We start from the raw sequence: 26,804 nt of genomic DNA on the forward strand, positions 1-26,804 counted from the left end.
TTCCAAAATGTATTTTATTTACAGCATCATCAAGTTTAAACAGTAGGTACAGTCATTTACAGTGCAGACATACGTTAACGTTAAACCACTCCAGATGGGTAATGTTATACTGAATGCGCCACATTTGAAATGGTCCAAAAATAAACACACAAAACGACAAAAACACCTTTAGAATGAAGCAGGTGATGTAATAACACATTTAACATTTCAATTAGGGCTGTGAAAATTAATCGCATCCAAAATAAAAGTTTGTGTTTACATAATAAATGTGTGTGTAGGCTACTGTGTATAATTATTTTGAAGGCCTATATATAAATACACACACGTGCATGTATATATTTAAGAAAAATGTATTATTTATATATAAAATATTTATATATAAATTATATATAAATCTATATACAGTATATACATGCAAATATTTCTTAAATATATACAAGTATGTGTGTGTATTTACATATACAAAATAATTATACACAGTTATTATGTAAACACAAACTTTTATTTTGGATGCGATTAATGAATCGTTTCACAGCCCTAATTTTAATTGCATAATTTCTTTCTTTTTTTCTTTCTAATAAGCAATATTGGATAAATCTCAGATGGTACTTTGTTGTTAGCTATCATTACTTACTTGCCTCATTACAAATCTATTATTTATATTAGGCCTATTTATTTTTTATCTAACCAGGCGATATATATATATATATATATATATATATATATATATATATATATATATATATATATTATATACACACACTGTTGAATTACGTTTCAAGAGTTCAAAACAAAATGTTTTCAGCTAACATATAGGAACATTATTGCATATTATAAGACATTTTAGCCTACTAAAACATGTAAATAAAAGGTGAACAAGGCCTCTGCACATGCGTAATTGTTTTCAGCATTATAAAGAGCAAGATTTGCTATTTTCAAATCATTTACTCCATGGAATATAAAGATAGTATATTGATCAATTGATTGTGAAGCATCAAGTTTGCATGATTAAAGGACTGTCAGCAAACATCAATGTGCTGCTGCTTCAGCAGGTAACAATATATGAAGAAGTTTAACTAGAACTTAGAAATATATGTTCTTAATATAAATTCATAATATACATTCTAGACTAAATGGTCCTGAGGTCAGATTGGTTGATGAAGGGTTGTTTGTAATCCAGCTAAAAACTAATGGCAATCATGCTCCTGAGAACACTGTTGGGGAACATGAAAAATATCTGTATTTACTTCTAAACATTTAAAAATTACCATTATATAAGCAGTATCATTTTTTAAAAAATATTTAACATTGGCAAGATTATACTCACCAACGTTCTTACCTCTATCCTACTAGCATCAAATCCTATTGAAAGTATCAATTTATAACAGCTCGAACTCGAAGGCCATTGTCAGAATAATAATAATTAAAAAAAATATATATATATTTGACTAATAAAAACAAACTTTGAGTAGTTTCTTTAGGTGGAAACCCAATGTGGCATAAGTAATTAGACTACTGATTGTACTTGTGTTTGAAATAATTAAGATTTTTTAAAAATGTTTTTGATATTTATAGTCTATAACATTTATATAGTCTGTAAATATTTTAATATCCAGTCTATATATATATATATATATATATATACATATATTCCCATGGTAAATGGCTATTTTAAATTGTAATAATATTTCACAATATTACTGTATTTACAGTATTTAAAATTATTTGCTTGGTGCATAAGACTCAAAAACCTTTAAAAAATCTTAGGAAATTATTCCAACACTCTTTTTTAATTTGAAAAACATTTAGCTTGACAAAAACACAATGTGATATGTCCAAACACCTTAAATGACCAAAATATACCCCTAGATATGAACTTTTCTCCAAATATATAAAAAAAATGCCTGCTTTACTCCATCTGCATAGAAGACACAGTAGCCAGCACTGTGACAGACAAAAGCAACTAATGCTGGTAACTGCTCAACCAGACCACCAGGTGGCAGTACTACCCGAAGGTCTAATCTGGGTGGACCAGTAAAAACCTACAAATTCTGGATTAGAGCAGTTCAAACCAGCCAGAAAAGGTTCCTAAATGGGACCTCAGACAGTACTACAAATTCAACAGAAAAGCCAAGCATGATTTGATTTCTTCCTCTCATCTGTCGTAAGGCCACGTTCAGATACGTAAAACAATGACATCAACGTTCAGAAAGAGCAACTCTGATTTAGCTTGAATTGCAATAGTAAGACAAAAGGCACAAGTTCAATTAGATCAATTAACAAAAGCAGCCGTCAACATCAAATACTGCAGCTCACATCTTTTTTCTCACTAAAGCCACTCAATAAAAGGTCCTGTGCCTGTTTTGGTTACTTCGAGATTTCATTAGTAGGAAAAAAAAAAAAACTTGAGAGTTGTGAGAATACTCAAATACTTCCACCCATGTAGTGTGCACCTAACAGACCCCTTAGACAAGGAAGTGACATTGTTAAATCGGTCAAAGAGCTCCATCTGATTAGATTCCAACGGCTTGTGCTCCTCACAACCTCTCGGCGGTGTGCTTTAATGTAAAGTTTGAGCAAATAACGTAACACTGTTCCACATTAGATATCTCCATCCTCATCAACCCGTGATCCGTGGCCATTACAGAGAAAAGCCTCCTTCTCCGGGGTCACACTGTCCCTGTTTAGACCGCAGGCTGGTTTGTACACACTCAGTTCCTCATCAATACTGGAATGGGCCAGTGCAGCTTCAGAACTGTGCCAGATTCCATAGCCAAAGTAGATTACGAGTCCTGGAGAGAACAGAGGGATAATGGAACAAATTATTGACCACATACATGCCAAGTGCTTTCCTGGAGGCCATTCATAATCGTCAAATGACCGAAAGCCTAAATTTGATCTTTACAAACAGCACAACTAGTGTTTACGAGTAGTCGGACCAGTTTCCACAAATGTTCTAGACCATTGGTTCTCAAAGTGCGGCCCGCGGGCCAATGGCGGCCCGCGGAAACATTTCTGGCGGCCCGCGATAACATCTGATAACATTTGTAAAACTGTTAAAACTGTACATTGCTTTGAAAAAATATTTTTTCGTTTAGTGGTGTTTAGCGGCATCTATAGGCATAAGCGGTAATTACGACCGATCGCACTTGACCTCTCACTCCCAGAAGGCATCAACGGAACGGTAACGTAACGTTAACGTCTGTAACGTTAGATGGAGAGATGATGGAGCGAGAGCCTGGCCCTTCGAGAGAAAAAAACGTCATGTTAGCGAGGCCGAGGAGAAAAGGCAGTTTCAAGATAAATGGACAAACGATTACTTTGTCGAACCTCACGGGTCGGATAAAGTCGTTTGCCTGATCTGCAAGAAGGTAATTGCAACAGAGGAACATCAGAGGAATCGTGGCCAACCGAAAACAGCACCACAAATCCCATTGCAATTCAAATCCCATTGCAATTTAAAAGGGTATGTTGACCAAGTAATCAATATTCAGTGTGATTTAATGACAAGCTTATTAATAGCCTTGTTTCCATTACCTTAAATTTTTTATCTAATTTCTGATCATACATAAAATAATAATACATTATTCGCAACTACTTTTATTTATGTGAACTCATAATAACAATAAAACGTTGTGCTTTTGTCAAATAAAATACAACAATGTTTAAAAAAGTGTCAAAAAGTCATAAACAAAAATCTGAAAATTCGTCGATATTTAGGCTACTTTTTTTGCGCAGCAGTTGGTGTTTCAAATTAAAATTTTGGTGTTCAAAAAGACGTTTTGAGAAGTGTTTCGTTTCAAAAAGACAACAACCGTTAATTTTTCAATTACGGATTAAAATAGATAGATAGGCTAATAATAGGGCAAAACATTTGCGCAAATCTGTAATGGTGCGTTCACACCGGACGCGAATAGCGCGTCAGGCGCGAGTCATTTCAATGTTAATGGTGCGTTCACACCGGACGCGAATAGCGCGTCAGGCGCGAGTCATTTAAATGTTAAGTCAATGCAAAGACGCGTTACGCGCGTAAAACGCGTGTAACGCGTCTTTGCATTGACTTAACATGGAAATCACTCGCGCCTGACGCGCTATTCGCGTCCGGTGTGTGGGTGCAGTAATAATGGAAACGCGACTGACTGCGTTTTACGCGCGTAACGCGTCTTTGCATTGACTTAACATTTAAATGACTCGCGCCTGACGCGCTATTCGCGTCCGGTGTGAACGCACCATGACAGGCAATGATATGATGATATGCATGATGATGATGACTTGTTTGGTAAGCTTCTATTTTAAAAGTTTCTCTCTCTCTCTCTGTCTGTCTCTCTGTTTTCTCTCTGTCTGTCTCTCTGTTTTCTCTCTCTCTCTCTCTCTCTCTCTGTCTGTCTGTCTCTCTGTTCTTTCTCTGCGCTCTCTCTCTCTCTGCGCTCTCTCTCTCTCTCTCTCTCTCTCTCTCTCTCTCTCTCTCTCGTACTTGAAATGGACTGCACACAGGACTGTTATATCCAAAATTTGTCTGTTGAGGGTAGAGAACACTAGGGATTTTGTTTGAATTGCAATTTTTCTCAAGATTTTCACAAGTTTTGCCAGGTTTAGCCTCAGTTATAAATTAAAATGTGTTTATTGCAGTAAATTTAAACTGTAGAAATGCAACCTGGTCATTAAAATTATTTCAAATGGGATTTTCTTTTCTTTTTCTCCCCCGCCCCTTTGGCGGCCCTCAGTTCAATGTTGGGTTCCTAAATTGGCCCTCACCTATCAAAACTTTGAGAACCCCTGTTCTAGACAAGCATACTGGCTCGTGAAGGGGCATGTACTGTACCTATAGACATCCAGATGGCGAATCGTATCCAGGTTCCCCTGTCCAGCTGCATCATCAGGTACACATTGACAAACATGCTAACCACTGGGAGAAATGGAAGCAAAGGAACCTGTTGGAAGATGTGAAAAATTAGTATTGTAATTAAAAATTATTGAAATGCAAATTACAGCTTATAAGAATGGCTATGATAAAGAAGTCGAAAAATATTTTGAAAATATAGTAAAAAAAAAAAAAAAAAACACATGGCAAGCTCTTAGAAATGTCCTTTATGCATTCATGTTAATTCAGTGTTACTTCAGTATTATTATTTTTATATTTTGGGTTTTCATAGTCATTTTAGTTTTTGTGATTCTTTTATGTGCTTTTTAGTCATTTTATTACTTCAACTTGTACTTATTTCAGTTAGTTGCCAAGAAAAATTATGTTTTTCATCTATCTCTTATATTTTATATTAACTTTAATTCAGTTACCAATTTTTTTTTTTTTTTTTAGCAAGGTTTAGTATCAGTAACACTAAAAGATGGTTTCATGTGGTTTAAATTGTTTTTAATTATTTTTTCAAGGTCATATCATGAATTATAAATTCATAAAATTCTTAACGTATTTGGAAGTCATACAACACAACATTAAATTATATGATATTTTAAGAGACTTTGACCTTGACATAGTAATGACATTATGGGTCCTCTCTTTTTCTTTTTTGCATGTTGACTTTACCACATTACTTTATTGGTCACATTACATGACTTTGATTTGGCAATAAAAAAAAAACATTCAAAAACAATATATTTTTCATTGTAATACCAGGACAGTTGTTTCACCCTGAAATATATATATAAAAAATAAAATAAACAGACATATATATTTATATATATATATACAGAAATTAAAATGCTTGTCAAAAAATTATAAAAACAAAAATTAAGCATCTGACCCGACATAATAACATAAAACATAGTATTTTTCTCATTGTGTTTAATAGTTAATGATCAACATTCGATTGAATGAAACTAACTCTATAAATAGTAAATCTACCTCTAAAAGAGCTGTTTTTATTGGGTGTGACCACAACCTGGTACTCTGTTAGATGTGCATTTGTATTACGCCTTGAGGAATAAACCTACCTTAAAAGAAAGCTTGGTTTTACTCTCAGGCTGTCTCCAGATGATAAACGTGATAATGACGCTCACGCTGAACAGGACACTGAGAGTGACAATATTCCACACAGCAGTTCCGCCCAGGACAGCCAACAGACTGAAGCTGAGGATCAGCATACCTGGAAGAGACGCCGTTTAGAAACCTCCAAAAAACAACTGAACAAAATCATAAAACCCTAATAAAACCAGGATCTGTCTTAGTGTTCATACCAAGCAGACTTGTGCAGATGTTAACGATAAAGCCTGACATGTTGGAGGGCTCAGTGATGTGGGGGAAGAGCATTGTTCTGAAGCTGAATCGCTCTTCTATGCCAGGAAGAATCCCCATGCTAGGCGTACTTATGGTCTCGCTCATTTCCATTTCTTCCTGCGTGTTTGCTAAGTGATATATCTGAGAAAGATGTTCGGGCTGGTACCTGTGGATGACAACATTGTTTAACGGAAGGGACTGTGAATAGCCTAATTGTAATTACACGGAAATGTAAAATGCATCTGCCAACCTGAGTACTAAAACACAGGCGGCGACGAGGGTGTAGGCCAAAAGAGTTCCTATAGACATCAGATCCACCAAGTCCTTCAGGTCAAACAGGAAAGCCATGATAGCTGCACAGGAGGGAAGAGGATCGGATATGGTCATCTGTTTTGAGGATAGTTTGATATTTATAATGAGCAATTTAATAAGGTTTCAAAACTATATCTACTACTGTGTAGAGAACATGCATGTTTTGTTTAGGTCAAAATAACATTAATACTTATTTCAAGGTAAAAGAAAATCTAACAATTACATAAACATTATTCCCAATTAATACTCCTAAAAATGCATTCGTGTCTTGTTTGTCAGCAAAAAAATATTTAATAAATAAACAAATCATAAATATTCTGGCAGTCAAAAGTCAATGCTCATGGATTATCAACTGTTACAAAACATTTATCAACATGTTTAAAAGCCTATTTGTAATAATATATAGATACTTGTATAAACAAGTAAAATAAAATAAAAAGGCACTTTCCAGAAATAGGGTATACGATTATATCACATTACTTTTTTTAACCCTAGAATGCATAAAGAGGGTTTTATAAATATTTAATCAATAATTTATTAATTTCTAAAAATTCGGACCCCAAATGTCATTTTCATATTTCCTTTTCATAGAATAGACATTTTTTTATATCACTACCCGGCATAAAGGGCTTCAAAATGACCCATTTTGCTTAACATAGTATATTTTGATATGTTTTTGATAATAATAACAATAACATTGATTTATGAAATATTCTGTCTATCTGCAAAGAGCATTTTCACATTATTTGTGGGGAGTAAAATCTTGATGTTTTTTGGTTAATGCATTCTAGCATTAAAAGTTAAGGCAAAAATACAGACAACTATCAGATATTCTATAACTATATGAAATATAAAATTTATTAAAATTCAATATACACAAATTCTAATATTTGGTCAAATTATATTTAGTTTTAGCATTAGTTTCTGAAGGCTAAGTGCCTCCTTGGAAAATAATGATAATAATAAAACAATTATTTTCTCCCCGAAGTGTCATTAGTACCCTATTCATGGAAAGGGCTAAAAGCATAAGCAATTCAAATCTTTCAATGCATGAAAAGGAAACAAAACTATACACAATGTCAATAGAGTCTTTAGTATAGCAAAACTGACGTCATGGTATCACCTAATGTTTGCACAATAAAATAAATAGTTCAAAGCAAAGTCTGTCTTAGAAGCTTTTATTCCAGGAAACTACTGGAATATTTTTAAAAAAGAAAAGAAAAAAAACATTAATAATTCCAATTACATGTAACTGCTCCATGTTTGTCTTATAAACAGTGAGTTTCCAACCTCCTCCCTATAGATATGTACAGGCTGGTGTTTCTAACAGCAACAAAAGCAGCCCACTGGAGCTGAGCCCTGCATTCCCACAATGCATTCCTCTGCTCTTACCAGCAATGACCCCGGAGGCCAGAGTGGACACGATGGGCGTCTTCTTCTCGCTCACCCGTGCCAGAAACGAGAAGAGCAGACCGTCCCGGGCCATGGCAAAGATTATACGTGGGAGGGGGAACAAGGACCCCAAGAGACTGATCATGGAATGATCAAAAAAAAAGGAAGAAAGCAGAACAGAATATAGAAGTAAACACATAAGCCAACTGGGCAACTGCCAGAGATTGTGTCAAAGGCAAAAAGTGGATAAATCCAGTAAAAAAAAAAAAAAAAAAAAAAGTTTAATGCCATCATAGTTTTTGGAGACTGGCAGCGTCACCCAGGCCATGCCAGCTAGGTTTAGAGTGATGAAAATGTTGTTTTTCCATGCAACATGCTCCAGTGGACGGATGCACGATACCGCAAACGTAACGCGACGTCAGTAGATTAGTAGCATTAAAATTCGTTCTCACCTGCGACAAAGCCTGCTGTTATAGTGGCAGATAAGGGTGTTTTTGTTCTCTCGCTGATCCCAGCCATGAATTTGAAGAGCAGGCCATCGTCAGCCATGGCCCAGATGACACGGGGCATGGGGAACATGGCGCCAAGCAGGCTGCCGCGAGAGATGGAGAAAACAAACCATGCCATGCAAAAGAGAGACACAGACATAGTGCATTCATACACTGCTGTGGTGTTATTATAAGATAGATACATGCCACAAATAGCTCACCCCCACCAATCAGAAGAAAGATTAGACCACCAACACAAAGATAAAATATTTGCAAGAGCATAAGCATCAATCTCTTGGCATTCAAGAGTGAATTTTGAATGATGATTTTAATGGTGAAGCATGTCATTTCTGAAGCACTAGTGGTAAACAAGTGGCATTGCAAAAATAATGATTGTTTCCATATGCGTCTACCACCCCTTCCGCCTTAGATGAAAACTCAAACAAACAGTGCAATGTTTTGAAAGCGCCACATAGCCACAGCGTTTGCTCTCAGCGTTTGGAAATCAGCCTACAAATACACACTTCTAATTTGACTGGCTGGTGTTACACAACTTCTGGGATTCAGCCAGTTTTTTTACCAGTCCGCTCAGTGTTAAGGCCTGTTCACAACAAGAATGATAACTATAAAGATGACGATAACGATTACGATAACTATATTAGTGTCCACACCAACAGACAATATTTCATCTGTACAGATGAAACCGTTATCGAAACGATTACCGTTCACACGGATTCGCGGAAGCGACTAAAACGCTGTATTATGCATGCCAGACAAGTTATTGGCAATGTCACTTTATAAAGAAAGACTATGCACCCGCGCACAAACACATTCAGACACACATGCCTACAGGGTAAACACATAATACAAATGTGCATGCCGTCAACATTTTTACAGGTTCACGTTTTTTTTTTTTTGGTGTGACGGTTTATAACGCATCGCTTATAACGGAATCGCTTTCAAAACTATTTTTTTTAAACTTGCACTTTAAAAACCTAATTCAAAGTTTGTGTTCTCAGGCCACCAAAACGCTGTTGTCGTGTAAATGAACAGCCATAAGGCATTGAAAGTTTTCTGTTTTCAGTTGAAAACGGTGTCGTGTAAGCGGCCCCCTAAGTTAATAACTAATGATTTTTACAACGGAAAGGAATCAATCAAAGACTTACTTAAGCTAGACAATGACTTTCTTCTAGAGCTCCTGTACAGCCAAAACAATCTTTGTTGCATTCATTTCCTATTATCACTGTAAAGCTGTTTTGAAACAATCTGTATTGTAAAACTATATAAATACTTGACTTGAAAATAACATTATATTATTTTTGTCTGCTGATTTAAATGCTCAAGCTCTTTAAAGTTGAGTATCAATGTTCATCAACTGGGAAAAAATATGAAAGTGATTCCAACGATATTGTTCCTCTGTGTCTTTATTTTTTTATAGATGTGGTGTGGACTATATCTATATAATGATGACAACTATTGAGTCAACTTTTGTCAACTAAAATGAAATGCCCAAAATGAGGAAATATTGACTAAGACAAATTATTAGCAGCATTTAGTAGCAAAAAAACAGATAGGCCTACCAAAAGCATAACTATATATTCAGCTTTTTCAATTATGTCTGTGAAGCGTGAAAGTTTTTTTTATTTATTATGGTATCATGTAGATCAATGATTTCATCAGATAAAACCTAATTATACACATTGGTCGAACAATATGACCCTGTCTAAACGGGCAGTCCTTAGGTAGGTATTTGAACATATAAAATGACCCACTTTTGAATGGATTTCACTTTTGAATGGATTCCAAAACAGTATATAATACTGAAAATATAACTGGAAACCAAAGAGAAAAATGCCAATAATTAATTGTGTCATAAGTTTCATAAGTTAGGTGGATTGTTAGAAGGATGAGAGGTTTAGGACTTGGATAGATCATGCAAAAGACATTTTCACTTTATAGATTACACACAATTCATGCTTCATAATACAAACAACATAGTGCATATGCATGTAGGTCATAACTATGAGACTAATTATTGACTTTTATGGACAGAAAAAAATGTAGCATGAAGGCTTAATCCCACTCATGGCCTGGACTGAGAGTGTTGCATAACTGAGAAACAGGATTCATAACTCAGCACACCAAATTTCCTTTCGTATTTTTAGCAAGGGGCTCATATGAGCTGCCTCAGATAAATATATACACACACCATCACGCAATTTAGTCCCGGACTGCACTCTCTCAACCTCCCTTGGGTTGTCAGAGTTCACTTAGTGAAATTTAATGATTGGATTGGTCAACTTCCTTAAGGTTGTACTATCAAAATGACGGAGGTCTTTTAAACAGCAACCAGGCTTAAGGGTAATTACATCCATTAATTTCAAGGAACATGGGTAGTTATTCATTGCAAGTACATTTTTAGTGCTCTACCATGCAGGGGCTGGTTTACTCTAAACTGGGCTATAGTGTTTTAAAACGACTCGTAGGATCAGTGCTTACCTGGTGGACAGGGCGCAGAGGGAGCCTACCGCCACAGCGTACGTGGCTCCTTCCCAGCCAACGTACTTAAAGGCTGCAGGAAGAGGGCTGTTTTTATCCAGCATGTAATATGGCATCATCATGGTGAGGGCAGCCGATACACCAAAGTATGCCACAAAGCAGATAAGGAGTGAGGAGACGATCCCGATGGGAATGGCTCTCTGGGGGTTCTTCACTTCTTCACCTGTGATATGGAACAGGATATTGTGAGAAACCGTATAGAGTTATGGAAAATTGCATGTTGCAGGCTGGACTCGAACCTGCATCATCCATATGTCACCAATGCCCAATATGTCAGTAGCTACTTGCTCTATCACACTATCAATAACATGGTCAGAGGCCATAAACAGACCTATGTCCAGACTATCAAATAACAAGAGTTCTTAGACAGTTTTTTTTTCCAAGAGAACATTAATGTAACAAGACACCCGTTTATTTTCAGCTCTTTACATTATTGATATGTGGGGATTTAATTTTGTTCCATCCTATCTCATGACATGACTGATCATTATTGTGAGTGAAATAGAAAACAAATTGATAGATGGTTGTCTTTTAATTAGTGGCTCTACAAATACTATGGAAGTTTCCAAGTAAGAGTAAAAATGTTTAATAAAAAGAGTAATTGTGAGATAATTAAAATAAGAATTATTGTATCTCCTTTAAAACTAGAAATGAAGTCACACCACTGTCAGATATTAAGCTTCAATTATGTTGTTACAAGAAATATAGTCACAATAACCTTTTTTTTATTATGAAACAGGATTACATAAAATACAGTTTATGAATTTGCACAAAATATTTTTTAATTAACAATTTTAAAATGGTTTTTAATTTTTATCTCTCTCATGAAATAGACGCTCAGCGCATTACCACACTGCTGTCGTTTTAAAAACGCAGCGCTCACATTGAAAACAATCAGAAGAATTATAATTATATTAGAAATTATATTAGAAGGATTTCTGAAGGATCATGTGTCACTGAAGAATAAATTAAATGTTAAAATATCTAAAAATAGAAAACAGTTATTTTAAACTGTAATATTTCACAATATTACAGCTTTCACTGTATTTTTTATCAAATAAATGCAGCCTTATAAAAGAATAAGAGACTTATCAAAAACAAAGAAATCTTACCAACCCCAAAATTTGAACAGTAGTGAACATCAGACATTAATTTAACTACATTTAAACTAGCGCAGGTTCTGCCAGTAAAGGACACTGGTGTAACGTTAGCAATGATGAACCTCTGAGATGGAGATTGTGCCATTAAGAAGCCTTGTAGTTAGAGAATGCCTCGGCTGCTGCAGTGAGTAGTGTGAGCATGCTCGCTTTTAGCAAAAGTTCCTGTGGCTTGACCTTGCGCAGGGCACTACATAAAACAGAGGAGTAGTATGTTCATGCCAGCAGTGGCAAGAGAGAGCACAGGCACATGGCTAAATTAGCATTCCTGACCAGCGTGTAGATGAGGAGGGGTTACTGAATGTGAGCCACAGCTACAGGGAGGAAAACAAGTCCAGACAAACCCTGAAACACTCTAGCCAATCGAAAGCAAGGGAATGTGGGGGAGTGAGCCGCTATAAAAGAGGGGGGCCAGAGGCAAACCATAAGCAGAAATCCACTGAGAATATCCATGCAAGACGATTATAAACATAAAGGAAACTCTAAATAACCTTGACCAAAGCAACATGGACGCAAGCCAAATATGTAGGTAGCATAATAGCCTCACTGTTGTACCAATGCAGCACTTATTAAAAACGTTGGAAAACATGGTTCTTGTGCAATTTAATCTCACTTGTGGACATGCATCATATATTTGACCTTTTCAAGTGAATTTCGAAAAATTAGACATGAGATTTGAAAGCACTGGAGTTCAGAGTGATCAATAAGTACCTGTGGTGGCAATGCAGTCGAACCCAACGAAGGCGTAAAAGCAGGTAGCCGCCCCAGATAAGACCCCTGAGAAGCCAAAAGGCATGAACCCACCTTCACCCAGAATCTCTCTCGAAGGCAGGGGCTGTGTGGAACTAGTCAGAGAGAGTAATGTAGACATTTTTAACATGACATTTGAATTTGAATAAACATAATTTAAAGGGGAAATGTGTCATTTCTGTGACATTGTGAAGGGAATTGCAAGAGTAAAATATATGGTAACATTCACTACCGTTAAGATCGGTAAGATTTTTGTAATCTTTTTTTTTTTAACAATCACTTTATCAAGTCTCTTATGCTCTCTAAGGTTGAATTTATTTTATCAAAAATACAATACAAACAGTAATATGAAGAATATTAAATACTTATTAAAGTTAAATATTATTGCAATAATATTTACAATAAATGAGCAATATTGGATGGAAACATAAACATTAAAACCAGTAGTGCTGCTTAATATTTTGGAAAAACCATGATAATTTATTTCAGGATTCTTTAATGAATAGAAAGTTAAAAGCATTTATTTAAAATAGAAATCTATGAACATTCACTTTTGACCAATTTAATGTGTCCTTGCTGAATAAAAATGTATTAAATTCTTTAAAAATAAAATCACACTGAGTCCAAACTTTTGAATGGTAGTGCCCATCTACATAGGTCAAGCATTATTATTATTTTATTATACTATTATTATACTTTTTTTAAATTCTGTTTGATGTTGATAGCATCACAGATATTGCATACTCATTATTCCAAGTATTACATACAAACATATTCCAAGAACGTTTTCCAAAAGTCATAAAAACACGACTCACTTAAGGGTGGAACTGGTTCCGTTGAGAATCTCATCAGGGTCCAGATGCCAGTTCTTCAGCGTACCTTTGACCAGGCCAGATATGACCATGAACAGCAGCACCAGAATGTTGATGCAGGTGAACACTTTATTGACCATGGCTGACTCCTTCACCCCGAAGGCCAGCAGGCCTACAGCAAACAAAACGTAGTTCAAAACACTACGGAGCAAAGTCAACACAAAGGGACGCTAAATATATACATTGAAAAAGCTTTCATTTTCAGAATGAATGAGTGTTTCACAATCAAGGTTTTAAAATAAATATGTCATCTTTTAAAAATGTATTTCACATGTTTAGCAGTAGAAGACACAATATGAAAATTACATAGCATATGTATATATATATATATATATATATATGTATATATAGTAATACACAATTCTGATTATTCAGCGATGGCTCCCTATTGTAGTTGGTGCTCTAGTCATGTTTTACCTGTCAGAGTGAGGATGATGAATACAGAAAATATATCTGGGTACTCTGCCAGAATGCCTGGAGCGTTCATAGACATGTACTGACGACAGAAATGCTCAATATGTTTTCCAATCAGCTCATCAAATGTGGCACTCCAAGCTCGGGCAACGCTTGAGGTCCCTGAGAAAGTTTTACAGATTATGTAACATAAGACATAAAGAAAGAAAAACAATGTAAAAACCTTCACTATACCTCAGTTTACAGACTCACATACCAATTTGTGCCATCTTAGTTTTAGTTTAGAGGTTTCACAGAAATAATGACTACATTAACTTAAATATAATAACATATAAAATGTTAAACATATAGTAGGCCTATAGGAAAATACATGTAGTTGTTTGTGCGTCATCTCACCTATAACATATGAAAGTATAAGATTCCAGCCAGTTATAAAGGCCCATAGTTCTCCTACAGTCACGTAGCTGTACAGGTACGCTGAGCCCGTCTTCGGCACTCTCGCCCCAAACTCTGCATAACAGAGGCCCGCGAGCACTGACGCCATGGCCGCGATGAGGAACGACAACACGATGGCCGGTCCGGAGTTTTCCCTTGCCACAGCTCCGGCGAGGACATACACCCCAGCTCCCAAAGTGCTTCCCACACCAAGAGCCACCAGGTCAAAGGTGTTCAGGCATCGGGAGAGACGCGATTCCTCCGAGTTGCAATTGACAACCTTCACCCTCAGCAGCTGCTTCCCGAAACGCAAAAGCTTTTTCAAAACCATTGCTGATTCGATCTGATGCCAGCCTCTTTATGTGCTTCGTTTTATTGCTGTTTCACTCTCTCAATGTTTAGAATGTTGTTAAGAAGTGTTGTTTATCTGTGGGAAGAAAACACAAAGTAATAAACTTGAGGAACTGGCAGTGGCAGTCTATATATTGAAGATGATGTCAAATGATTAGGGATGCTAAATATATTAGTACGGCCATATCAGTATTTGCTGCCATACATGTCACATTTTAAGGATATCGGAAACATTCCTTTTAAAAATAATCAATAAAGTATAGCCAAATAATGATTATTTGTAGTTGGACAAAAGCAAAACAAAACCATTAAATGCTAAAAAATGTGAGCATGACATTTGCTCCTCCCCCCCCCCAAGCAATCATATAGCGGTTAATTGTTAAACCTTCCCATTTTGACCAAAGTAACTAGGCATTTTCCAGATATTTCCCACCAGAGATAAGAGCAAACATTACTTCCTTTTCCTAAGCTCCAGGACACAAACCAGCACATTTGTGGGGAGGATAGCAGCTGTCAAGATTTTTAAGAGCCTAAAAACGTGCAGAGCACTGACACATATCCACTTAAACTTGTAGCCAAAAAAAACAAACAAAAAAAAAACTGTTTTTGATAATACTGCAAGAGAACTCTACGCTGTATTGTGAACCGCAACCAAACCTCTCTTGAATGAAAAGCACAGTGGCCAAGATCAAGAGTCAATGTACTGTACTGTGCGTACAAATGGGCCGCCACTCTCCAGTCAATAAGTTCATACAGCTGCACTGTCTCCAGTTTAAGTACTGAACACTTTTCCCAAGTGTTGAGTAACATAGAGAGAAATCCATAAAATGTGACTAGTGGCAGAGCTGGAGAGGCCCACCGGGGGATAATCCATCATATTCACACGAACTGACATGTTACGCAACCGAGAGCGGATCTTAATGGCAAAAATACATGCAATTGCAAAAGAACAACTGGGATCTGTGTTCACAAGCACTGTGAGAACAGCCTGTTCTGAGAAGTTAATTTGATGCAAATGAATCTCTCTATGTGAAGCTACTACCATCATAATACAGATGTATGTACAGCAGTACATTTGGTATTTTTCTCACATAATAAAGGAAAAATACTTTTCAGGAGTAACTAACTAAAAGTTGTCCAACTACTACACTTTACAAAAGTATGACAGTAGCTCAGCTGATGTAAAAATAGTGCAGATTTTTTTAGCCAACTTTTTTTCCAAGGGAATTTAGCACGTTTTGCATTTGATTTTGTATATAATTAATAAAGCACTGTTTTTTGAGACATGTTATTAATAACTCTTCACTTATTATGCCTAGCATTGGGAAGCACACTTCAAAAACGGCTCTGCTTAAGGTCTATGGTTTTAATCTAGTCGTAGCTGGTTTAAGCTGGTCAACCAGTTGGTCCCTCAGTCTGACCCCAATGTCCCTAAACCAGTAAAATAGACCTGCATGACCAAGCTAGGAGATACAACTAGAAATCCAGTTTAGGCTGGTTAAAGCTATTTTTAGCAGGGTAATTGAGATCCTCATTGTTTGTGTCCTATAGATATTGATAAATTGAATTTAGTCAGCTAGATTTTGTTAGAAACACGTGGCGTAGCTAATCACTTTTCTTTAAATAGTAGCTTGATTACAGTTAAACAACCTGTAAGTTAGTACTTCAAACTATGGGTAACGTGAGAGGCTTTGGGTTGAAATTTGGATTGAGTCTATAAATTAAGCTACTGTGAATCACAACCCATTTCTCTTTCTTTGTAGCTCCCATCTAAACAGCAAAGGGACATAAGGAGTCACTTCCTGTCACACAAGCCACACTTAAATGGAAAGTTCCACAGACGTAGAGGTGGCGACCTTTTCTTTCTCTGCTTCGGGGGCTATCGGATGTCTTGGATGTCATTAACATGGATCACACAACATGGAAGCAGGTTAGCAGAGTCACTCGAGCAGTACTGCACCTTTAACTGTTGTCATCTAAATCACGCAAGCGTGGCATGAGGGCTTGACTGGAACAAACCTGTTGCTGAAACAGTGCAAACACAAGTTTTAGCCAAATTTCCTACATCTAAACCCCAGAAGTTCGTTAAAATGAGATTAGCAGTGTGGCCGAGCAAAGGCAACCAGAGTTTAAAGCTGTGCACAAGACTAGGATCAGTAAAACATTTTTAAAAAAAGGTTTGTTTGGTTGTTTTCTTTTAACAAATGCACAATTTTTTTCTGAAGAGGCTTTAGCAACTGACATCACCACGCGCTCCAGGAGAATTCTCAGACCGCAAACGTTTTCAGGAGAAACCAGTGTTGTTTCCAAGAATTTATGACACTGTTGTGAACATGAAGAAAATTTATGTTTTTATATACGAGATATGAAAAAATTGCAATATATGGGAGAACATAAATTCCATAAAATATTCTTTGCTTAAAACACTTCACATGACCAATTAATTTCGACAAATAATATTATATTTTAAATATATGTATATAATGTATTTGCTACATCAATTAGACAATAATACATAATAGTACATAAATACTGTTTAGATTAAGTTTAGCTAAATAATTAAGCTTGATATCATTTTGAAAAGATGCACAATCAGGTGTGGCGGCAGAAAGTCAATGTAAGGTCTACAAAACTTTCAGTTTTCTCACCTAACAACATTTTGCACTCATCTGATACATTTTTGACAAAAATATTTCCTATCTTTGGTTTCTATCCTGATGCAAATCAAAGTAATCCAAGCACAAGCTGTTCCTGAGTTGGACCTCATTTAGATGTCCCAGCATTCACTGAGTGAGCTGGTCTAAACTGCTCTAATGGTGTGACATCAGACATGTTGAGATATATGTCTCTATGCCATGCTGTAGGAATGCAGAAAGACCACAAATCCTATGAAGGCATTTTGGAACAAGATTTATAAGCAATGGTTAAATGGGATTGCAAAATATGGCAATTTCAAGATGAAGACCAACACACGATTGTAAACAATTTATGTTATACAGTAAGTATGCATACTTCAATTATGAACCTGAGGCTTTACTCACAAACATTGTTTTTTAGAGAGCACATGGAAAGCTCTGGATAAATCTATTAGATTTTGTCCTTAAGAAAGACCCTATTAATCTCACAATGTCTCCTCGAGAGTTTCAGAACTGATTTAAAAAATGTCTCAATGTGTTGGGGTTTGCCAAGACCCTACAGTCTGCAATCAAAAGTCATGCTAAGTTCGATCCAAGAACATTTGGAGATGCTCAGAACATATTTCATAGCATTTCCACTACCGAGTTGAGTTGTCCTTGACAAATATACACAAAATTATGTCCTCAATGTTAATCAAACAAAAAAGAAAGAGAAAATCACTCACTGCTCTTCACTGAACATATTTCATAGTTTAATAAGAATCAATATTTAATTCATACAGTTAAGATTATGCAGTATTATTTGACATGATTACTTTATGTTTATTTCATTTGTCTCTTTAAATTGTACTTATTTGTGCTGCTTGTAATTTATTTATTTGTTCTTGTTTTATTACTGACTGCTTACTTGTGTTTATTAATGTTTGGACTTTATATTAGTTAGCTCAGTAGTTTTTGTTGTGGTATTGTATTGAAATTGGAATCAAGAATTGAGAAATTTCACTAGTCTCAAAATTGTTAGCCTGAGTGTCGTATAAATCTTACTTATTAGAATACAATGTTGATAAGGGTCAAAAGCTAGAGAGTCACACATGTGTGTGTGTGTGTGTGTGTGTGTGTGGGGGGGGGGGGGTCAAGGTATAAATTAAATTATACTAATTTGTTAACGGTTTTACATAAATCATGGCCACATGTACTACTTTGTTTACTCGTTTTAATGTAGTTAAATCATGGCCAAAAGGACGGAACAAATAAATAAATCATGGGAGCGAATTAGAACAACATGGCTATGATTTACCTAAAACAATTGAATTGGCTCTGTAAAAAATAATGAAAACAATATGGGTTTTTTTCTGAGAATCTAAACAACAGTAGAAAAAATCTTAGCATTGAACCTTGGTATACCAACGTTAATTTCATAGCTTTACACACTTACTGTATGTGAAAACGTCTCAATTGTTTCTATTTTTAATCCTCCCAGGCATTTTAGGGAGAAATATCTGAGACAAAATTCATGTTTAAATAAAAAACAACCAAGATCTCCATTAGCATAACATTTGATGAAATCTTCTTCTTGAATGGCATCATACACTTTGCAGCACACTGTCCGCAGGAAACCGTATGGAAAAATCCCCATGGCTTCATCTGACAGCAGGGTTAAGTAAGGTTAATAGCGCCATCATTTGACATTCTGGCTCAGTCAGGACGAGTGAGGTGACCATGGACACACACATGTAGTTTATCTGGCTAAATTAAGCAGGTGGGTAGAGCAGGGGTGTGGTGCCTGGGAACCAATCAGTGGGCGAATTTCTGTTATGGTGTTTTAGCCTTGGAATACTTAGTGCCTTTTTATTTCACTTTTAATCACAACATTTCTTCAATACAATCCCATCAGCATGTGAACTAGACTAACTGATCCTACGCTAGCATCAATATGGGCTTGAGTACTGACGTCATAGACGTTTGGTGTATGATAACAACCACAACACAAGCCCCTTCTAGAAACAGCAAGGCTTCAGTTAGGAAATAGGTTTAAGAGCACAGTGTTTACCCAGAAACAAAATGAACATGTTCTGTTGACGTGTTTTTGTGAAGGTCTGTCCAATCATATGAGCATGTTTAGAGTGGGCACAATGTACCTGGCACCGTCCAACTACCATTAGCTCAGAAACTTGTGACTGCTATTTTGCTTTGGAATGTATGTGACAAACATTCTGCAGTTTTAGTCTTTGGCAGGAATGTCTAAACTCATTTAGGAGGTGCTCGCAGCCAACCGACGGTAAGAAAAAACTCCCTCTGTCTGACCCATCTACTTCTATTTTATAATACGGTCAACAAGAAAACGAAAACAAGTTCGGTTATGAATAAATCCTCAAGCATGTCAAGGTATCACAATACTCTTTCACTCAAATAACTCAATATTATAAGAAAACATGCTTTTTCTATTTTTTTTTCTTCAGGGCCTTCTAGTAGGCTACATCTTAAAGTCTTGGGCCTGGTTGTTTATAATGGCAACATAAAGTTTCACTCAATGGCTTAAAACAATTAAATCCGTGTCTCGTCCTCCAGATAAAGACCCATGACTGTTTCAAAAGGACGACAGATGTGAGATGGGAGGACAGCCAAGGTGGACAGAGTCTCAGCTGTCTGTCATTGGGAGAAAAGCCAGTTCTCTACCTGTGACACTGTCTACTAACCTTCCCATGAACACGAAGCACGTTCTATGTAGACATACCATAGTTACACTATAACGAGACATGGAAAAGACTATACATAACATTAAAGGTTGAAGAGGACAGGCACCCAGATTAGATTTAAAGTTCACCCTAAAATGAAAATTCTGTCATAATATAGGCTACTCACCATCAAGTTGTTCCAATCCAAACCTGTATGAATTTCTTTCTTCTGCTGAACACAAAATTAATATTTTGAGCGGTAACCAAGCGGTTGATGGGCAACTTGACTGCCATAGTATTTTTTTCTCCTTCCCATTCTATGGTAGTCAATCGGGTTCATCTACTGTTTGGTTACAGATATTCTTCAAAATATCTTCTTTTGTGCTCAGCAGAAGAAAGAGATTCGGTCACACTTTAGATTAGGGTCCAATTCTCACTATTAACTATGACTCAAACTCATAATTACTGCTATTAATAGTTAGTAAGGGATGTAGAATATTGTCAATCAGAATAAGGCATTAATATGTGCTTTAAAAAGTAATAATAAAAAGCCAGTATCCTAGTAAAATTCATGCTAATAAGCAACTAATAGTGAGAAATGAACAGAAATGTATACAGGTTTAGAACAACTTAAGGGAAAAAAAATAATGACAGAATTTTCATTTTTGAAAATCCCTTTGATGCAAGCAAGTAAAAAAACTGGGGGGTAAACCTGATTGTATTAACAATGACTAAATTTAACACTGACAAAATCTATTATGTCCTCTTTGAAAAACAGTCAAAGGCAATCGATCTACGAACGCCGATCCAACTGGTGAGATGTGAACGAGACCATATGAGATTCTATATGCGTTCGTAGATCGACTGATATAGACTGTTTTTCAAAGATGGCTTCTGCCTGTATACGCGAAGTTGACTGTATGTATAAAATATCTTCTTATTAAACCGTCTGGACACTGTCAAAGTTCTCAATGCTTCGGTTTGAAGGTAGGGACCCTCATTATGCTACCGTGTTAGTGTGGGGCTATTTTGAGCCTTGTTAGTGGTATTAACAAGCGATTTCTATTTGTCATTACTTTATGCCCAATATACTAGCGTTATACTAACGTTATAGGCTAAACTGTTTTTAGAGATAAAACTATATACATTCGATAATCATGAAAACAAATCTCAGATAACGGTTGACTAGGTAACAATGTGTAATTAGACCAAAGGTTCATTTTGCGCTGGAGTTCTCCTTTAATATTAAATACCTATAGGCCCTATACATATTAAATATTTAAGCCAGGTTGTTTTTGTAAATAAGAATTTGTTCTCAAGTAACTTGCCTGATAAAATAAAAGTGAAATGAAAATATATTATAAACGTTATTTTCAAAGAAAGTTTTACTGATGAGTAACTAATTACTGATCAAAAATTAGATGCAAATACTGATTATGGTACTAAATGCCTGTCTGTGGCCTCAAAATGACAGGCTGGTCCTAAATCAAATCTGTTCCATACTGTATATTAAAAAGATAGTGTCTCTTCAGAAAACTTGGACTAAACCGCTCGATTTATATGGATTAGTTTTACAATCTCTTTATGAACTTTTTGAAGCGTCAAAGTGTTCGTTGCATAAGAGACCGAAAGCTCTTTTCAAAATCATGTAAGATCATCAAAAAGATCTTCATTTGTGCTCCAAAGATGAACGAAAATCTTACGGGTTTTGGAATGACATTAGCATGAGTAAACGACAGAATTTTTATTTTTGAGTGAACTAATCCTGTAATGTGTGCTAACATCTGTTTGAACAAGTTTAACAAATTCAATTTCTTCCTTAGCATTAATAACCCCATCTAAACAACTTTTTGCAGTTTTTGCAATGTCTATAGAAAAAAACATGAATTTATTGTGCGTAACTGCAATGTTATTTATTGTGCTTGTGGCTTCAGATCTTACAACTGCGACTTGATTTCTCAGTCATGATATCATTTAAAAAATTTAGATATTGCAGCAAAAGCGGATTTAAAATCTGTGACCTTTTACCAAGATATACTAGTCTAACATCAATATTAACATACCGGTAAATGTTGACAATCTAATGGTTAGTTATAACCATTTTCTAACCCTAGAAATTTTCCATTTATAACCCTAATTGACGGTTTGCAAAGACCCGCCCCCCTTAGTTACTGTCGCTATGTCCGACAAGCTACGCCGCTCTCACGCCACACCATGTTCTCACGCAGTGGAAAATACATCGCGGAGCAGAGAAGAGAGTGACAACACGCTGACAGACAGGACAGACCAGGTTACTTTCCGGTTACTTTTGATATTAAACATTAAACAAAGTCTCACTTTTCAAATTTGGTCATTTTTTAAAAGACATTTAAACAATAGATACCATTTTGTGGCTCTTTAATGTGCCTGACAGATCGCTGTAGATCCTCAGTTAAAGCTGCACATGAACCGATCATCTCTTCCTTCTAGTTCATTTATAGCATCAAATAAACATGAATGAACATAAGAAGGAATGTTGTTTTAACCGCAGAAAGGCGTCAGTACACTCCGCTTTTCAAGTACAAATCCTTCAACGTTAATCTACTAACTCGCCTGACTGCTTTATCGGACAAAATGGTGGATGGCAAAGTATGATTGGTCAGATCAACTGTCAATCAAGCTCCCTGCCAAGGGTCAATTGTGAGCTAAGCACTCATTCATTTTGAATTACATGCCTTGGATTGAACCTGCAACCTTTATGACAGCAGCCCAGGTTCTAAACCACTAGGCCACAACTTAGAGATGAGTCAAGGCTTGTTTTTATTTTTCACATTATACCTGTATGTGGGATGTCAGGTAACACATTATATGTTGGGGGCATAGATAAACACACGTGACCAAATTACGAGAAACGTACAAATCAATTTGTTTACATAACACAGAAAACCTGCAGGATGAGCCATGAGGTCGCGAGTCACAGATATAAATAAGCAAAACACTTCTACTTCCTACTAGATAGCTAGCTCATGCGGTCTGATTACTTTGGGTTTGAGACAAATAAATAAAGAATTTTAGTTCTTGTGGTGATCTTCACATTGCACCATCAGAATAACAACCTTTCAAGGAGGGATGTAATAATATTATGAGGGCCAACAACATCTAGTTTGGGATTCATTCAGACACGCACCCACACATAAATATTTTAGGTCAAAGTATAGCCACAAACGGTCAAAGATCATCAGAGCTGTTTTCTATGCTCTTGACTGTGATCTATGTAATATGGAAACATTCAACAGAATCATCTAAAAAAAACTACTAAACATTTGACAATGAATAATTTCTCTGTCCTAGAATCAGCCAGGGAGGACTTACTGAAACAATCAGGAGCATTAAAAGAGCACTTTGTTGCAGAAACCATCTGGTCTGAGGAAGAAACATTTCACATACAGTGACTCAGCTGTAGTAAATAAAGACCCCCTACTGGCCCCATTGGACAGAAAACTTCACGTGGTAGAGCACTTGCATTGTTTACATATAAATACAGCTCATGGTGCGTGTTAGTCAGTGTTGATGGTGTGATGTTTTCCATTATAGCAATGAAAAAACATTGTTTATTAACATTTATAATAAAATTCATTATTTAATCATTTAAAAACGTATATATTTGCAGCAATAAAAGTGTATAACCCTCAGACTGTTTTAATCTTCACCAACTGAACAAAATATGCCAAATTATTCTAATATTAATTATATAATGACTGTCTGTTTAAAATCTTTTTGATCGTTTTGGCAGTAATATCTTTAGACTAGCTAACGTTACTGCATCTCTTATGGCATGAGGTGACATGCCGCTCTTTTAGATCAGTTTACTCTTATAGAAGAAGAGACTCCGGTATCACTTATAAATAGAAAAGATTTACCTACAGAGTATTTTCCTGCATTTTATTATTTAAAACAAGTAGACTTATGTGAAGTATAACCACATTTATTTCATTATTTTATTGTGTTCTATTTTTATTAATATTTATTAGTCTTATTTTATTTTTAAATATTTACTTTACCATTTCATTATTTTATTTACATGTAATTGCGTAACGTTATATAGGCTATCCATAACAAAAACGATTTTCTATTTATGTTTTTTGCCATATAACGACATATCATACAGTACAGATGATCTGTCTGTTGTTAACTTCTTTTTTTATATAATTAGCAAACGAACTGTGCAACGAGAAAATAATGGTCAAAATAATACATTAGGCTACGATTAAAACCCTATAACGTTCATACTACACGCGGTCGACGCGACACAAACAAACCAGAACGCTGCAAGCTCGCGTCTCACAGTAAACCACGGGCTTTAGGAGCGGCAGTTTTACATAAACCTAGAACACTTTTTTAATGTCCGCAGCTATCCCCTCTTTCCCCCTGCAGGACAGATCACATTAGAAGGCGGGAGACCCCGTGCTCCTATCCCACGTTTTCCTGCCCTGCGTGATAACGGAGCGCTGCATAAGTAATAAAAACCACCATGTGCTGCCGCGGACCTCCAGTTGGTTCAATAATAACTAAAGCAAGAGCGTAATTACCAAATAAACGTCCATAACTGATGAACGTTTATAAAAACGCCTGGAAGGAAACTGTTAGCTGGACCAGATGTTGGGTCTTACCGTGCAGCTGGTCTCAGCGCAAATCAGACTGGATCCAGCAATACTTGTGTTGCAGGAAAACGTCCCTCAGATCGTGTCCTCCAGCCGAGGCTTCTGTCTGTGGTTATGTGGGCTGAGTCTCCTGACAGGTGGTGTGAGTGTGTGTGTGGTGGGGTCATTTGTGATGATGTGTAAGGTACATGGATCGGGTTTCACTGAGGTTTTGTAAATTGCTCCTCCCGACTTTTACTATTCGCTGGAGAGAAACTGCAATTTTTACAAGGCATAAATTAATAGAACAGTGAATGAAATTCTAGGTCTAATTATTTTGGAAAATAATGTTTAACTTTGCAAATATTTAATTTACATGTAGCTTTATTTGTTATCTATGTTGAAAACCTAAACCGTTTTGTGTCTCGTCACACTCGTTACGTTACACGAATCACATAAATGCACATTTTCAATTCAAAACGGCCTGAAATGAAAAAAAAAGTTAATTTGTTTGCATCATTAGGTATTACTCTCGGTCGTTCAACATTTCAATCGCAAAACAGTTGACATGTATGAAATGTTTCGCTATTTACATCTTATTTTAAACAATCTGATCTTCTCTCACCTTACCGCGCGCTTAAACTGCCGCCCTCCTTCGCGCTGTTTCTGTTTAACGTTAGTAAACCCCGCCTTTGATTGGCCATCTCGATCATTTTGACATTAACGAGTGTTGTTGTGAGCGCTGGAGTAATGTGCAGTATTTTATTAGCAATTATTTAAAAAAATTCCATTTAATGACAGTGACAGGGCATAGAACATGGATGCATAGTTAAAAAAAAAAAAAAAAAAGGCAGAACTGTAATATGATGAGAATCTAAGCCAAATTAAGTGAAGATCTGATAAATAGAAGTGGTTGGAAGTAGATGATTATTAAAATGAGAAATCTCAGATCATCTAAATAAGGTAGGCTATGCATGTTTGGAAGCCCAAGTCAAAATTATGAGATAAGCCAATTATGTAATAATTATTCAGGGTCAAAATGTAAAAAATTCTAAATTATGAGGTCATTGTCAATTTGCACTTATAATTATGACTTAAAGGAATAGTTCACCCAAAAATGAAAATGACTCCATGATTTACTCACTCTCAAGCCACCCTGGGTGACATTCTTCTTTCAGACGAATACAATCGGAGTTATATAAAAAATTTTATCTATTCATGATAAAAGTGCTCCACACAGCTGGTGGGTTAATAAAGGCCTTCTGAAGCGAAGCGATAGTCTAATGAAAATATCCATATTTAAAACTTTGACTAAAATACTTCGCTTTGATTTAAGGCGAAAGAGTAACCCCTGAAATGACGCATTGACGAACGCGGAAGCGCAGAGCATAGAGCAAATCAAACACCAGAAATTTTAAAGAGAAATGTCGGAGGAGCTTGAGTTTGTTGCCCAGCCGTTTGTTTGAACCGTGTCAACTTACACTACCTCCTACGACATACATCGTCAAGTGTTACTCTTTTGGCGCAAGTCGACTTGGTAGGCTGTCTGCAGGAAGCTAGTTATTTTAGTCGATAAAGTTTTAAATATGGATATTTTTCTTACACGAACACATCGGACGGGGATTTCACACAATCAGGAATTTCAATGATCAATGATAATTAACAGAAAGCTGCTTGATTTGGAAGTGACTTCTGTGTGAGCTGTGCTTCATGAATCACTACACTATTGACGAGAATGGACTTTGCTCACAAAATTTTTGCTAATGTGAACACTCCATTAGTGTCTCATAATTTTGACTCATGTCATAATTATGATTTACTAAAGCATGATTATTTTCTTGTGGCGTAAATGGTCTTTCATTCGCAAAAGCCAAAAAACAAAGATTCCTTTCTAGACCACATGGTTCAAGATCAG

At 36.1% G+C, this 26,804-nt stretch overlaps 1 protein-coding gene across 4 annotated transcripts; it reads right to left on the minus strand.

The window, feature by feature from the left end:
• On the minus strand, nucleotides 1–25,268 carry slc7a1a (solute carrier family 7 member 1a). Of its 4 annotated transcripts, XM_079599008.1 has the most exons (13): nucleotides 24,920–25,268; nucleotides 16,920–16,984; nucleotides 14,570–15,035; nucleotides 14,177–14,335; nucleotides 13,703–13,871; nucleotides 12,849–12,982; nucleotides 10,921–11,143; nucleotides 8,386–8,525; nucleotides 6,480–6,582; nucleotides 6,190–6,395; nucleotides 5,947–6,098; nucleotides 4,823–4,931; nucleotides 1–2,792 (listed from the first exon to the last, which is right to left on the minus strand). In XM_079599008.1, exons 3-13 carry the CDS (start codon nucleotides 14,937–14,939, stop codon nucleotides 2,602–2,604), a joined length of 1,956 nt encoding a protein of 651 aa, XP_079455134.1. In that variant the 5' UTR covers nucleotides 14,940–15,035; nucleotides 16,920–16,984; nucleotides 24,920–25,268; the 3' UTR covers nucleotides 1–2,601. The 4 variants fall into 4 exon arrangements, with proteins under 4 accessions (XP_079455134.1, XP_079455133.1, XP_079455136.1 ...); XM_079599007.1 differs by lacking the exon at nucleotides 16,920–16,984 and having other exon boundaries at nucleotides 24,920–25,267; XM_079599010.1 differs by lacking the exons at nucleotides 8,386–8,525; nucleotides 16,920–16,984 and adding an exon at nucleotides 7,934–8,070 and having other exon boundaries at nucleotides 24,920–25,252.
• Nucleotides 25,269–26,804: the final 1,536 nt, after the last annotated feature.

Source organism: Phoxinus phoxinus (assembly GCF_949152265.1).
Source record: "Phoxinus phoxinus genome assembly, chromosome: 23".
In the NCBI taxonomy this organism is placed as follows: domain Eukaryota; kingdom Metazoa; phylum Chordata; class Actinopteri; order Cypriniformes; family Leuciscidae; genus Phoxinus; species Phoxinus phoxinus.